General features: G+C 47.9%; 1 protein-coding gene across 8 annotated transcripts in view; it reads right to left on the bottom strand.

Moving 5' to 3' along the window:
• Positions 1 to 14,971, bottom strand: part of SEPTIN11 (septin 11) — an 89,694-nt gene that overhangs the window by 22,430 nt on the left and 52,293 nt on the right. For all 8 annotated transcript variants that reach the window (XM_055139539.1, XM_055139542.1, XM_055139541.1 and 5 more), the window contains exon 3: positions 7,718 to 7,913. In XM_055139539.1, coding sequence (XP_054995514.1) covers positions 7,718 to 7,913 — 196 coding nt within the window. The remainder of the gene's footprint in view (positions 1 to 7,717; positions 7,914 to 14,971) is intronic.

Below are 14,971 nucleotides of genomic sequence, written 5' to 3'. Positions count from 1 at the left end.
AGGAAGGAAGGAAGGAAGGAAGGAAGGAAGGAAGGAAGGAAGGAAGGAAGGAAGGAAGGGAGGGAGGGAGGGAGGGAGGGAGGGAGGGAGGGAGGGAAGGAGGGAAGGAACGAAGGAGGGAGGGAAGGAGGGAAGGAGGGAAGGAGGGAAGGAGGGAAGGAAGGAGGGAAGGAAGGAGGGAAGGAGGGAAGGAGGGAAGGAGGGAAGGAGGGAGGGAGGGAAGGAGGGAGGGAGGGAGGGAGGGAGGGAGGGAGGGAGGGAGGGAGGAAGGAAGGAAGGAAGGAAGGAAGGAAATGTGACGGTCTCGCCCCGCTGGCTGGCCAGGGGCCTGTGATCCCTGCAACCAGCATCTCTCCCCGGGCAGCGCTTCCCTGGTCCTCTGGTCATTCCTCTAGCGATGAGCGTCCCAGGGGCCAAGCCCTGTGCACGGCCCACCCCTCCATCCACAAACCGAGTGCCTGGGCTACAATGTTCCTCAAGCTCCTTTCCAACTCTAAGATTTGAAGATTTAAAAGTAAGTTTTGGAACCTCATCTCACCAGACCACAGTTCAAATAGGTCTTGGACGACGGTGCATGATTCAATTAGCTGACCACAAGCACGACCATGAACAGCAGACAGGGAATAGAGACTCAATAAATTACATGTTCCCCAGGGACACGGGAGGTTGCTGCGGAAATGCCATGAACGCTTGCAGGTTTCCCGAGGGGTTCGCTCCAAAGTTAGGGTCAGCCACAAAGAGGCTGGTCTATTAGGATTAGAGGGCACTAATTCTTCCCCAAACTTATAACTTAATCTCTAAGAAAAACAAAACCTTTCAACATTCAAATTCCACCTCATAAATGGGGCTTTAGTCCTTAAGAGAGAACTATAAATCTTTTGCAAGTGAAGATGATAGCAGATACTGTAAGAGAAAAAACAAGGGGGAACAAAGGGATGACTAAAACTGAAACCATCATAAAAAAGAAAAAAAAAACTCGACATTTTTCATTGGTTATTTATCATATCCATTGGTTCGATCTGAACAGACAAAATCTCTAGAGGTGTACCAGCAATACTAATGTTCTAAATCATGACAAGCAAAATTTCAGTAGAATGAGCAAATGGTATGATTCTTCTGTTTTCCAGTTTTAAAATAGAGTAGGGATTACATAACAGCATTAATAATCATTATTATTTTAGGACAGCTGTATTAGATGGTGGTTAGAAGCACAGATTTAAGCCAGAGAGATCACCTAAGATCAAAATCCAGCTGCAAGGTTGGAGAAATAGACACATCTGCCGTTTAGAAATAGAAATAGAGGTTTCTATTTCTAGCCCAAACCCCAGGTTGGGTTTGATCCTTGGCACATCTGGCCCCTAAGCCCCACCAGGAGCGATCTCTGAGCTAAGAGCCAGGAATAAGCCCTGAGCACTGCTGGGTGTGGCCCCCGAACCAAACAACACCCAACAGGATCCACCTAGCTGCAGCGCTTGCGAGATGTACCACCCTGGCTAGGTTACTGAACGTGTCTTAATTCCTTCACTCACAAATCAAGAATTAAATGACTATGTAGAGGACTACTGTGACGAGTAAAGGGACGCCACGTAAAATTCAGGGGAAATAAGAGAAACAAAGCACACATGAGAGAAAAGACGCGCTTTTAATAAAAAGAAAAAAACGGCACCTCGACTCAGGGGCACCACAGCAACTGTCCTCCTGGAGGCATGCATCTGGGGACACCCCCGGGCCCGTGAGAGTGCCCCGCTCCTGCCCCCAAGGTCCCAGGCTCATCAGCACCTCCTCCCCCAAAGAAGTCCAGATGTGCTCCTGGTTTCAACGGATTCCCCTTCCCACTTCTGGGTTTGAACCTGATCCTCAAGAGACTATGGGAAGCCTTAGATCTGAGCGCGCCAGTGAAGGGCGCTTCCAGCCCTGCATTCACGGGATCTAAGGAAAGCCTTCATAACCTCAGGCCTCCTTCTGTCTTTCTGTCAGGAAGCCCTGGTCAACCTTTCCATTTCCTTCTTTCATTTTTACTCTGTTTCTCTTACCATCTCCCCAGCGATGATTCAAAAACCTCTATTTCTAGCCCAATTCTTTCACTTACGCTCCAGACCCATGCAATCAACTTTTTTTTTTTTTTGCTTTTTGGGTCACACCTGGTGATGCACTGGGGTTACTCCTGGCTCTGCACTCAGGAATCACCCCTGGAGGTGCTCAGGGGACCATATGGGATGCTGGGAATCGAACCCGGGCTGGCCGCGTGCAAGGCAAACGCCCTACCCCCTGTGCTATTGCTCCAGCCCCCCATGCAATCAACTTTTACCAGATGTCGCCATCTCCTCTTTCGTGTCCAGAATCTCTCTGTTCCCACACCTTTCTATTCATGAGCACAGTGCGGGTACCTCTGTCTCTAGACCGGTGGAGTCAAACTGGCGGAGCCAAGCATGGCTACTGCACAGTCAAATACTGGTGGGGCCACACGATGCCACCCCTCTGCTCTACCTCCTCACATGACCAAATACAAATGTCCCACTGTTTTTTTTTTTGCCTTCAAAGAGCATAGTAAGGGGATGGAGCGACAGCACAGCGGGTAGGACATTTGCCTTGCACACGGCTGACCCGGGTTCGATTCCCAGCATCCCATATGGTCCCCCATGCACTGCCAGGAGTAATTCCTGAGTGTAAAGCCAGGAGTAACCCCTGTGCATCTCCAGGTGCGACCCAAAAAGCAAAAAAAAAAAAAAAAAAAGAGCATAGTAAACAAATTTAAGAAATGTACTAAGGAGTATGATTTCCCCAAATCTCTCTTGCCTCTGTTGAAGATTAAGTTATGTTGGTGAAGTTTCTGCTCGGTATGTGACAAGCTGGCCAAGAGGTTTTTATTCACTATCCTTCACTATTCTTATAAGTTTGATCCCAACTGCAAACTTCCTACTTGCAAACTTCTATTCTTACAGGAAGGAATTGACTCTGTTTAACCAATTCAAACTTCTCTGGATCAAATCAGAGGAAGAGAAGTAAGGAATTCAAATCTTATATTGTCACATAATTTTCTTTCAAGGCAAGGCCAATTTCTTTCTACTAACCACTTATCCCATACACTTCAACCATCAAAGACAATAAATGACACCAAAACTGGTGGAAAAATCTTCTACATTTTCTGTCCATTCAGTTGTCCATTGGTAATCCTTATAAAATAGCTATTGCTACTGTGACTGCTTCTCTATTTTATATGTGATCAGACACCTACCATGTATTTTTATCGATCTGCTGTTAGCTAGTTACTCTCTTTTTATTCCTTTTTGGGGGACAGTGGGATATATCTAGTGATGCTTAGGGGCCATCGGGGTCCTACCTAGCAGTGGTCATGGGGACATGAGGTGCCAAGGATTGCATGCAAAGCACGTGATGGACCACTCGAGCCACATCCATGGTCAAAGTCAGTTGTTCTTATCTCTCAACAACCACTATCAGAAAGTGTGAAAAAAAAAAAAAACACCAGAATTTCGAAGCTAGCCAATATGTACTTCCCTAACATCTTATAAGCGATGAAGATGTGGCAAGTTTGAGGAGTCACTCACTCCTCGGAATTCAACTCTTGATGCTTTTCAGGAGTTACTTCCGCTTTAGTTCATGATGTGCCACGGGCATTCTATTTCCCATCACTCACATGTGAAGCCGACAAATGTTTCTATTCCTGTTCATCTCCGTTTCCTTTCTGCCCCAGACCCCCTTCTCCTTCACTGAAAAGTACAGATGTCAGGACAAGAAAGTCCCCCAACCCTGAGGCGTTATTCCTGCTATTAAACAGAACAGGAAACCTTCCCAGACCTCTCTTCCTGTCTCCTTCTAGCTAGCCTGGTCCCAGGCAGATAATAACGCAGGAATGCTGAATAAACAAACGGGGACATTCTGCAGGTCCTGCACGGGTGGCAGGAAGGCTTGCCTAACCCCCGAAGTGGGAGAAGCGATTGTGGGTTTGGAGAAATAGCACGTTCCTTTCTATCGGGTCACAGATCCGTGTAGAATGTGTTCTGATGGAAGCACAGTCTGTGTGGAAAACTATTTTTAAACAATAGCCGTTGGCTTCCCAGCCAGCCGTGCCAACAGTGCCTACTAGGGCACAGAGTTCCCCGTGCCACGTGAAGGGGTTAAGCAACGGCTGTCAAGACATTTCAGAAGAAGAAAAAATATTTGGTATCTAGGTTAGTATCATACTTCCTCTCTTTAAATCTCCCTGGAAACTAATAGATGACCCAAATGAGTCAGCCAGTTTCTTAAAGAGGCCTCCGGCTGCAGACCGCGGGCTTTCCCGGGGCACTGGCTACTTGCTCCACCCTTCGGCCCAGGGAAAGGCCCCAGCTAGCAGAGAAGCAAAGCTGTAGTGGCCGCCCTCGGGCCACGAGTCTGCGCGGGAACGTGTGGGATCCTGAGAGCAAGATGCTGGCGAGCCAGCCTCCTTCCTGCAGGATGGGACCCTGCAATCGCTCCTCTTCTATCTCAGGCATTCTTGAAGCCTGGGTAGGGGAGTGGGGGGAGGGGGAACCTGTGTGGGGAGGAGGGAGGCAGTAGCCATGCTCCGAGCGTGCACTGGGACCTCACAGGGAACGGGTGGCTCCCTGGCGCCAAGGCACCTGTGCTCGTTCTCTTGTCAATAAGGTTCTCTCTGCATCTGTTCCACGTGGCCTTACAAACGGCCCTCGGGCAGGAATCTCTCTCTCCATCGCTCCGTGGCATGGAGGGCATACATGAGCGCATAAAGGCTCAGCTGCGGAGTTCGGGCAGAGCTGCCCTCCACCGTACAGACAGTACGTCTGACCCAGATGCAAGGGAAAAACCTCCCACCCTATCTAACAAATGCTCCTGTTATGACCGGACAGTGCTTATTGAAAACGCATATAAACTGCTCTATACATAAACTAGAGCTCCGTGATCAACTAGAGAATGAATTAATTACTTGTTATGACTATGTGCTTTTATACAGATACATATATATATATATATATATATATATATATATATATATATATATATATATGGATAGCTAAAATGTGCTGAGGCAGTACACATTTCTAGAAAAAAACTAGTTCAGCTTTCCTAAACATAGGCAGATGTTTAGGAAAGCTGAACTCACATTATATGTCAGGAAGCCCCAGAAACTGGGGTCACTCCCAGCGACGTGGGCAGCTCTAACTCCCCCAAACATCCCTTGGAAATGAAGGCGGTATTTTTAAGTTGCTATGAGGCATTTGCTCAAGACAGATGAAGAGGATAATCTCGAGAAAGGAGCGTGAACCATGTCCTTTGTGTTTGTGTGGATAATATTCTGGGGTGAAAGCTTAACACCATGTTGCATACACGGACGGTGCAGAGATCAACAGCTTCCCCTCGGAAGACGCAAAGCAGCACTGAGAACAGAGTCCTGAACAGCTCAGCTTTATGAACTGAGTTTGCATGTTTGATAAAGGGAAAGCCTCACTCTCATGATTGGCTTATGTAAGTCAGGTCTTCCTGGTTTCTCCCTGGAGGGGGCCACACACAGCCGTTCAGGGGAGTGGGGGGTGGCGGCAGCAGAGTTGGGGGGAAAACCCTGAGCCTCCAGCTTGCAAAGCACATGCTCAGCCCTGTGGGCGCTCTCTGCCCGTGGGAGCCAGTCTGAATATGTAAATACCCTCAGACTGACTCTGCCTGGTACCTCTTATCTCTACATAAGCCACTAGATGCCCCTCTCCTCATTTTTTTTTCCTATCTGGGGGGCCTCAAGGGGCCCAGGGGCCAATCTCAGTAATACGCCAACTAGGTCAGAAGGTCCCAGGCTGAACCAGGTGTGGTTGCTCAGGTCCAGTGCTGCGGGCCACCAGGGCTGACCCCGTGGCTGGGACAGACTCAGGCCCTGACATGCAGGCCCGGCCCTCACTCCTGACTCCCAGAGCCCAAGACAAAAAACAATTTTTTTTTTTTTTGGCTTTTTGGGTCACACCTGGCGATGCAACAGGGGTTACTCCTGGCTCATGCACTCAGGAATCACTCCTGGCGGTGCTCAGGGGATCATATGGGATGCTGGGATTCGAACCCGGCTTGGCCGCGTGCACGGCAAACGCGCTACCCACTGTGCTCTCTCTCCAGCCCCCCAGAACAAAAATTCTTTTAGAAATTTGTTGTTTTGTTTTTTTGCACCACACTCGGCTGTGCTCAGGGATCACTCCTGGCAGGGCTCAGGGAACTATATACACTGCCAGGGATCAAACCCGGGAGAGCTGCTGCAAAGCAAATGCTCTAGCTGGTGGACTTCATGGCCAGCCCCCTGAAAGTATTTTTTTAAAACAGATTAAATGTTCCTTCTTTCACCCCCACCCCTTGGCCCAGTCATTTAGAATATATTCCCTCCCTCTCTCTCATTTTTTACCTTTGGGTCACCCGGCACTGCTCAGGGGTTACTCCTGGCTCTGCACTCAGGAATTACTCCTGGCAGTGCTCGGGGGACCACATGGGGTGCGGGAACTCTACCTGCTGTGCTACCGTTACAGCCCCACATCTAGGAGATTCTGAAATATTCACAAAGACTTTCTTTTCTCTAGAACTGTGCCACACAAATTATACTTTTTAAAAGTTGTTTAAATCATTTCATGGTATGAAATTTATTCCCTACCAGCCTTATCTCCCTGCCCACCATACCTTTCTCTCGGGCAGCTCTAGTTCAGATAGAACTTTGTTTCTATTATCACTGTGCACCAGTTTATCATTATATTCATTTATTTTTTTTAAGTTTTGGGGTCACACTTGGCAATGCTCAGAGATTATTGTGGCTCTGCACTCAGGAATTACCCCTGGCAGTGCTCAGGGGGACCATATGGGATTCCAGGAATGAAACCCGGGTCAGCCAGCTGTGTGCAAGGCGAACTCCTTACCTGCTATATGATCTCTCCAGCCCCATATACCAGTTTATCATTTTATTTTGTCTGTTTATTGATTTTTTTTCTCAGTTTTTCAGGGTGGGGGACACATTCAGCACTAGCTCTGGACTCAGGAATTACTCTCAACAGTGCTTAGGGGACCATATGGGATGCCAGGGACTGAACTCAGGCCAGCCGTGTGCAAGGCAGGACTGTGCCGGTCCCTCTCTATCAATTTTCGTTTTTTTCTGTCTCTCTATCAATTTTCTCTCCTTATGTTACACACAGGTGAACAATCCAATCCCTATTTTTTTTTCCTTCTGACTTATTTCGCATGATTCTTGAGTTCCTTTCATTTTGTTGCTAAAAGCAAACTTTCATCCCTTTTTATAGCTAAATAATCTCTTGTGGAGATGTACCACCTCTTTATCCAATCTCCGACGGGCTGGCCCTGTCGCTGCTTTCACAGTTGGGCCCCTTAAGTAAGGATGCAGATCCCCACTGCGGTGGGTGTGACTTTCTGTGTGGACGCGTCCGTCAGGGAGGGAAACCTTCGCCCGGGCGGGCCCGAATGCCTCCTTTGGCGTGTCGGAAACCACACGGAGACTCAACCCCGGCTGCACCAAGTCTGAGCAGCCACAGGAAAACCCAGAGACGTCAGAGCAGAACCACAGTGCCTGTTCCCGGGGACCAGGGAGGACTCGGGGCCAAACACCCACCAAGCGCAATCCCAGAGCTGCCACATGTGCCTGGCAGGAAGCAGGGGCTGCCGGCGCCACGACAGAAGGTCCTACTACTTCCCCCAGTTACTCTGTCTCCCACAGGACCCCGAGATGTACCTGTCATCCTTGTTTATCTGATCTCCGAATCCCACAGTGTCAACAATGGTCAACTTCAGCCGTACGTTGCTTTCCTGAAGCTCGTAACTTCTGGCTTTTAACCGGACCCCGGGTTCGTTGTGAGTGGCTGGATCACTTTCAAATTTGGTGTTGAATAGAGTATCCATCAAGGTGGATTTGCCGATGCCCGTCTCACCTGCACAAGCACAAAGGAGAAATCAGAAACTGTCAGTATGCCTCGACACGAGATAAAGTTCAAGAAATCCCACCACAAGGACATGGCTCTTTCCCTGTGTGATCTGTGTCCTTTCTCCCTGGAAATGCCTGTATAAGCTTCAAATTATTGAGCAGAAAAGATTTCGACACTGCTCAAAATGTTCTTCTTTAGATCTAGATTAAAAAAATCACAACCTAAAAGCTTTCACTGGTACATTCAAGGACATGAACTGTATCACTCCCTCCCCTAATTGTTAGCATGTAAAACTATATTAGCTAAAATTGGTAAATTGCTGAATCTGTGTCACTAAGGCAAAAGGATATCACACTGAGAGCAAATTATCTGACACCATCTAATGATGTCAAGATAAATCTTTCTGGGGCTGGAGTGATAGCACAGCGGGTAGGGCGTTTGCCTTGCACTCGGTCGACCCGGGTTCGAATCCCAGCATCCCATATGGTCCCCTGAGCACCGCCAGGAGTAATTCCTGAGTGTAGAACCAGGAGTAACCCCTGTGCATTGCCCCGGGTGTGACCAAAAAAAAAAAAAAAAAGCAAAAAAAAAAAAAAAGATAAATCTTTCTGAGCAACAACGTCTGACAATAACTTAAACCTGGACGAGTTTAGTGAGCATTTACTTTGTGTTAAGTTCTGTGGCAACACCTCCCAATGCATCATCTTCTTCCCATTAGTTCTTCACAGATGGGGCTTTAGGATTTAGATAAGGTTCAAGTAACCTTGCCTGAAATCACACAGTTCACTGACAGAGCCAGAGTTCTGCCCGGGTGTGTGTGGCTCTCTGGCCTACACTCACTACCACAGCAGCCGGACTCTGCCATCTCGGAGGAAACTGTTTGCCTCATGTTTTCCAGTTGTAAGTATGAATCTGTAGAAGTCTACCATATCCTCTTCATTTGCTCTTTTTGTTCTCCTAGAACAAAAACATCAAATGTGTTTGTTTTCCCCCTGTCAGGGTGACATCTATATCAGTGAAGTTGAATAATGTTAAGTGACATGCAAAAAAAAAATGGTCCTTTAGTGTCACATTGATAATCCAAGCCAGTGTTTCCTGAAGACTTGGATGTGTGTGCAGCAGAGGGTGGCAATGGAGCCACAAGAACATTTAGCTTAACTATAAAAATGTGGTTTTAAAAAAAAAAGTCCCTCGTTGTTACTGCTTCTGTTATCTCGAGTTGGCAGTGAAAGAATGCACTCTTGTCCTCGGCGGTGGTAGTGGTGATTGAGAATGTCATGGCAGAAAGAGGGAAGTAGAAAATCAAAGAATCTTATTCAAAAGAGTGTCTTTTTCCATGTTTTGTTTTTGTTTGGGGGCCACACGTGCTGATGCTCAGGGCTTACTCCTGGCTCTGCACTCAGGGATCACTGTTGGGGCTCAGGGGACCATGAGGGATGCCAGAGATGGAACCTGGGTCTACATGTGCAAACCTGCTGTACTCTCACTCCAGTCCCAGAAATGTCTTTTTTATTTATTTTTATTTTGGAAACCTTTTCAATTAGATTTCCAACTCAATTTAGCTTGCCATTAGTGTTTGGCCTTTTAGAGGAACAAATCCCAGTCCTCAGTGCTCCCAGGAACACCTCTCCTGATGTATCGCTGTAATGATTTTGACGATGCTAACAATTCCACGTGGGAAACTAAGCAGAGCTCTGGGATGTGGAGCCTGAGGATACGTCAACCACCTGAGTGATGAAATCCACTTGCAGGTTCCATATTACTCACTGCTTCCCAACTTAACACAAACTCGAAGCTGAATGGAGTCTTTCTGCACTTGAACTTTCTCTAATTAGAACCCTTATGTGGTCTGTTGTGACCACAGTACTTTACTTAGTGGGTAAAATATGCATTGGCCTTACCTTTCCCACTGTGCCCCTGACACATCTAAGATCAATTAACTCCCTCCTCCATCAGCTGACAGCCAGCCAGCCAGTATTTTTCCAGAGTCTCTTATATATCAAACTCTGGGCCCGATTTTGATACGAACTAACCCACTAAGGTGCTCTCACACAACTTACAATCAGCCTCCAAGCATGATTGAATACTAAACTCTTATTTATATGGGAGCAATGTTCTAAGTGTCTGCCACAAACATAATATTCCTCCTATGAGCAAGGCATGCTTTATACCTGTAAGTATGCCCTGAGTGTAGGCACCCCGACAGAGGGCTCTACCCTGGGCAGTGAGTTACCTATCTAACCAATCAGAGCTTCTCTCTTCGGAAGAGGGAATAAGGGATTACCATGAACATAAGGTGATGACATAAAAAAGGAAGAAACAGAGAGAAGTGAACGAAGTCATGAGACAGCAGATTTCCCTGTCTGGTCCTTACATTCCTGAATGTTCTTACCAAAAACACTCACCAAAAACATGTAAAACATAAACTGATCTGTTCTAATTAATTTCATAGAATTCAAGCACTTCATATCCATGATTCAACATATAAATAGAACTGAATTTAAGAAACATATTATATATGGGTACAGAAGTAAAACAGAGTTTTCATGTTAAAGGTATTTCAAATCTGGTCAACAATTCAACATTACAGGTACTGAACTTAGTTGGAGGTCAGGTGCCATAACTGCTTACTCAACTCAGGTGCTCAGGAATCACTCCTGGCAGGGTTCTGGAGACCCTCAGATGCCAGGAATGGAACTGAGGTTGGCTGCATGCAAGGCAACACACTTCACTAGCTGTACTCTCTCTCTCTCTCTCTCTCTCTCTCTCTCTCTCTCTCTGACCTAATTGAACTCACTTTAAATACCTGTTCCCCGGGTAACTTTGCCAAGTGCAGTAAATTTCTTTTTAGGATTGGCCTAGTTTCAGGACACAGACAAAGGGACCACGATCAAACTCCCTTACAAAGCTCTATCTAGGCCAGAGTTTTCCACAGGAAAAAAGGCATCTACAATGCCCCGCGCCCACATCTAAGAACAGCAATGAAGACGTCAACATACAAGGATTCTGGGATATCTGGACAAGACTGAAACTACTGTCTCATCTTAGCAGATTGCAAATTATTTGAGCGAAGGTATCAGGAACATCCCACTAGTTTTGGATTTTGTTTCTGGGGGCAACATCACTTAAATTTATCATTTCTAGGAAGATGGGTTATTATGAACAATCAGCATCGCAGGCCCTACTTACAGCCTCAGGTTAATCAATGGGCTGGAAAAAGACACCCATTCCTTGCAATTCGGGAGCGCTCTGCTTTCCATTTCGATGTTTCTGTTAAAAGCCTTAATTAGACACAACTATTCTGGCCTCAGAGGATGCACCGAAGGCAGTGCAGTAAGATGTGACAGCTTTGGGGGGTTCTCCAGTGTCTTAGCTGCTGAGGGCCCAGCTAGTCCCAGACACACACTGTGTTCTGTAGTGCTGAGAACCCTCAATACAGAAAAGCTTCTTTCTAACTGCCTAACTGAAAGTCTACATCCCAATGCCAAACAAACAGCCAAGACAGTATTTTGATAAAATGAATGACTAACATGAACTTTGATGCACTATAGGAAAAAAAAGATGGAACGGGAGCAATAGTAGGGTGGGTAGGGTGTTTGCCTTGCATGCAGCCGACCTAAGTTTGATCCCTGGCATCCCATTTGGTCCCTCTAGCACCGCCAGGAGTAATTTCTGAGTGCAGAGCCGGGAGTAGGTCCTGAGCATCGCCAGGTGTGACACAAAATTTTTGAAAAATCAGAGAAAAAGAAAAAGAATGGATGGAAGGAAGGAAGGAAGGAAGGAAGGAAGGAAGGAAGGAAGGAAGGAAGGAAGGAAGGAAGGAAGGAAGGAAGAGACACAAGCTATTAACTTGTCAATAGAGCAATTTGTTTTCTCCTTTTAAATTCCTAGATCCTTACTCACCTTAAAAAGTCATCCTGAATTAGCATGAATCACAATATTTATATGGCAAATAGTAAAATCACTGTATTATCTTTCCAATAATCTTGAGACATAGTCTAATGTGCATTTGATGAATATTTCAAATATAAACTGATAGTGGGGCTGGAGGTATAGCACAGCGTAATTTGCTTTTCATGTGGCTAATCCGGGTTCGATTCTTCCACCCCTCTCAGAGAGCCCGGCAAGCTATCAAGAGTATCTCACCCGCACAGCAGAGCCTGGCAGGCTCCCCGTGGTGTATTTGATATGTTAAAAACAGTAACAGCAAGTCTCACAATGAACACGTTACTGGTGCCCGCTCGAACAAATTGATGAGCAATGGGATGACAGTGACAGTGACAAACTGATATTATGATGCTTAAATAAAAGACTATCATTTCATAGTCAATGGGAATTTAAAAAAACCTCCTGCTGGATTATCTAACACAGGATAGGCATTTGTTAAAAGTCAACTGGAAATAAATCATCATGTTGATCATTAGAGAAATTTGCCACTTTAGGGGAGACGTTTCAGAGTTATTTGTTTTAAACGTCTCTGCCCGAGCACGCGGTTGTTGGAATAATTAGAGCTTCGCTCCTGAAGCGCGGTCTGCGGCTTCTGTTTTTCCTGCTCCTGCCAATGCTGGCGAATCTGACACCCACAGCCCAGCGGAGAGCAGTTGCCCCCCCCCCCCCATGCCAGTCTCCGGCTGACTGAAAACCCCAGGTTCTAAATTGGCCATTTCAGAAGAAAGGAAGAAAACAAACTCCTGAGGTATTATTCATTAGAAGGCAACTGAAGTCTGATCCAAGAGCCGACCTATGACTCAGCGTCCTTCTCTCTGCCCCGGCTCCACGCGATTACGCAGCCAAGTTGAAGTGGGCTAGATTATCTTCTGGGGGCGAGTCAGAGCATCCAAGTGCTCCACAACTCATTCTCTGTTGCTTTGAGGCCTCGGGAATCGCCTTTGATGAAAGGTGCCCTGGAGGCCCCCCGTCAGCTCGAGGCCCAGAACCCCAGCACCCCCAGCCCGCACTGCCCAGGGGTGCCGAGTGGGGAAACCCCTGAACCGAGGCTAGAGGGGGGTGGGCATCACATCTCCTTTCTGGAAATTGATGGGAGAGATATTTTTATGTAAAATCAGAGGAATGTGTCCATGCAAACCTGTGAGCAACTGCTTTGCTTTTCAGGATGCCATACACCTGTTCAACCTGAAGCCTCTGCTCAGCCCTAATATATGTTCAGCCCGAGTCTGTCACATGCATGAACACTGTTACCCCTGGGCATCGCGTGTGCACTGCTCAGGTGCAGTTCCTTCTGTTCTTTGGGCCCCACGCAGTTGGGACCAGGGATTACTCCTGGTGGACTCAGGGGGCCATCTGGGCCCCGGGATCGAATCCGGCTTGGCCATGTGCAGGCTATGCTATGTCTCCGGCCCTGATCTCCGCACTACATCTCCTCTGTAGAACTCCACAGAAACTGGTCCAAAGAGAAGACGTTTAATTCAGTGCCCACTGCAGACCGTGCTCAGGAGTGAGCCCTCAGCGTGGCAGGGCGTGGCCCGAGAAACAAAAGAAGCCAACAAAAAAATAGTCCAGAGCAATAGCACGGTGGGCAGGGTGCTTCCCTGGCTTTGATCCCCAGCACCCCGTAGACCCGCCACCCCCGCCAAGCACGGCCAGGAGTAATCCCTGAGCACTGCTGATGGAACCCCAAAACCAAACGGTAAAAAAGTTTAAAAATAAAATAAAATGGGTCTCTGCTCATCTTTGTGGAAAAAGAGAGAGGGGGAGTGGGAGAGGAAGTGGGGCTAGCGGAGGGAGGGGACCTCACTGGTGAGCCCCCTGAGCATGGCAGTGAGGCCACACACGCCAACACACACAGCACACAGGTCAAGCCAGGGCCTTCCAGCTTTGCCCTACTTGTGGGAGCGCAGGGTGGGAAGGCTGGGAGAGGAGGGGAGAGGAAAACGGGGAGCGGGAGAAGAAGAGGGAGAGAGAGGGCGGAGAGGGGCAGAGAATGGGGGGAGAGAGACAGAGGGGGAGAGAGAGAGACACAGACAGAGGAAGGGAGACCCCCAGCCAAGAATGCAGGCGGCTTCTGGGGGGTGGGAAAGGGAAGGACACACTCTCCCCACCCCACCCCTTCCCCAGAGGTTCTGGGAAGAAAAGCCGCCCTGCGGGTGCTTTGATTTCAGCTGGTGAGACATGTGGGGCTACAGAAGACCAGAAAATTGGGGGGTTGACATCCACAAAAATCATCCCCAAGTCCCGAAACACACTAGAAAAGAAAAAGTTTCCAGCGGGTTTCACTGAGCCCCTCCCGGGGCAGAGCTGGAGGGTGGGAACGGAGAGGGGCCAGAGGACTGCGGGCAGCTGCAAAACAACACAGGGTCCGACTCTAGCCGCTTGGGCAGCTTTCTAAACATGTGTTTCGGGCTGAACTGTGGGTAACAAGGGGCTGGAGCAATTGCACAGCGGGGAGGGTGTTTGCCTTGCACTCGGCCAACCGGGGTTCAATCCCCAGCATCCCATATGGTCCCCCGCAGTGCAGAATCAGGAGTAACCCCTGAGCATCACTGGATATGAACCAAAAAGCGAAAAAAAAAAAAACCAAATAAATGAATAAATAAATAGAAAATTCAAAATAAACCAAAGGTGAAATGGGGGTTAAAAAAAAAAAGAAGCCACGGTGTCATCAGCCTCACAGAGCAGCGGCTCAGAAGTGCTGTACGAGGTACGGCCGTGCGCCCACCTGAGGGGCAGCGCCAGCCTGTCCTCCCTGGCATGCGCATAAGGTGGGCTCGTCCCACCGCAAAGCTACCCCTTACAGGGGCTGCGATATATTCTCAGGCCCATCCTGGGGGCAAGGCTGGGAGAGAGGCCTGGGGAGAGAGGCCGGAATGGAAACCGGCCGACAACTCAGCACACTCCTGAGAGAAGAACCAACCAACTGCCAATGAAGACAACTCGCTGATGCTACTCGGGGAGCCTGCTGTCCATCGGGGTGGGGGAGGGGACGGAGAGGAGAGAGTCTAAGCTGGGGAATTTCTGCTTCAAAGAAGTGAGAGATTTATACTTCCATTCAGCGATTTATACTTCCATTCCCCTGTTTCGCCCCCTTCTTTTCCACCCTTCCTCCT

This window comes from Sorex araneus, chromosome 5, assembly GCF_027595985.1.
Source record: "Sorex araneus isolate mSorAra2 chromosome 5, mSorAra2.pri, whole genome shotgun sequence".
In the NCBI taxonomy this organism is placed as follows: Eukaryota; Metazoa; Chordata; class Mammalia; order Eulipotyphla; family Soricidae; genus Sorex; species Sorex araneus.
This window is presented reverse-complemented; position numbering and strand designations above follow the sequence as displayed.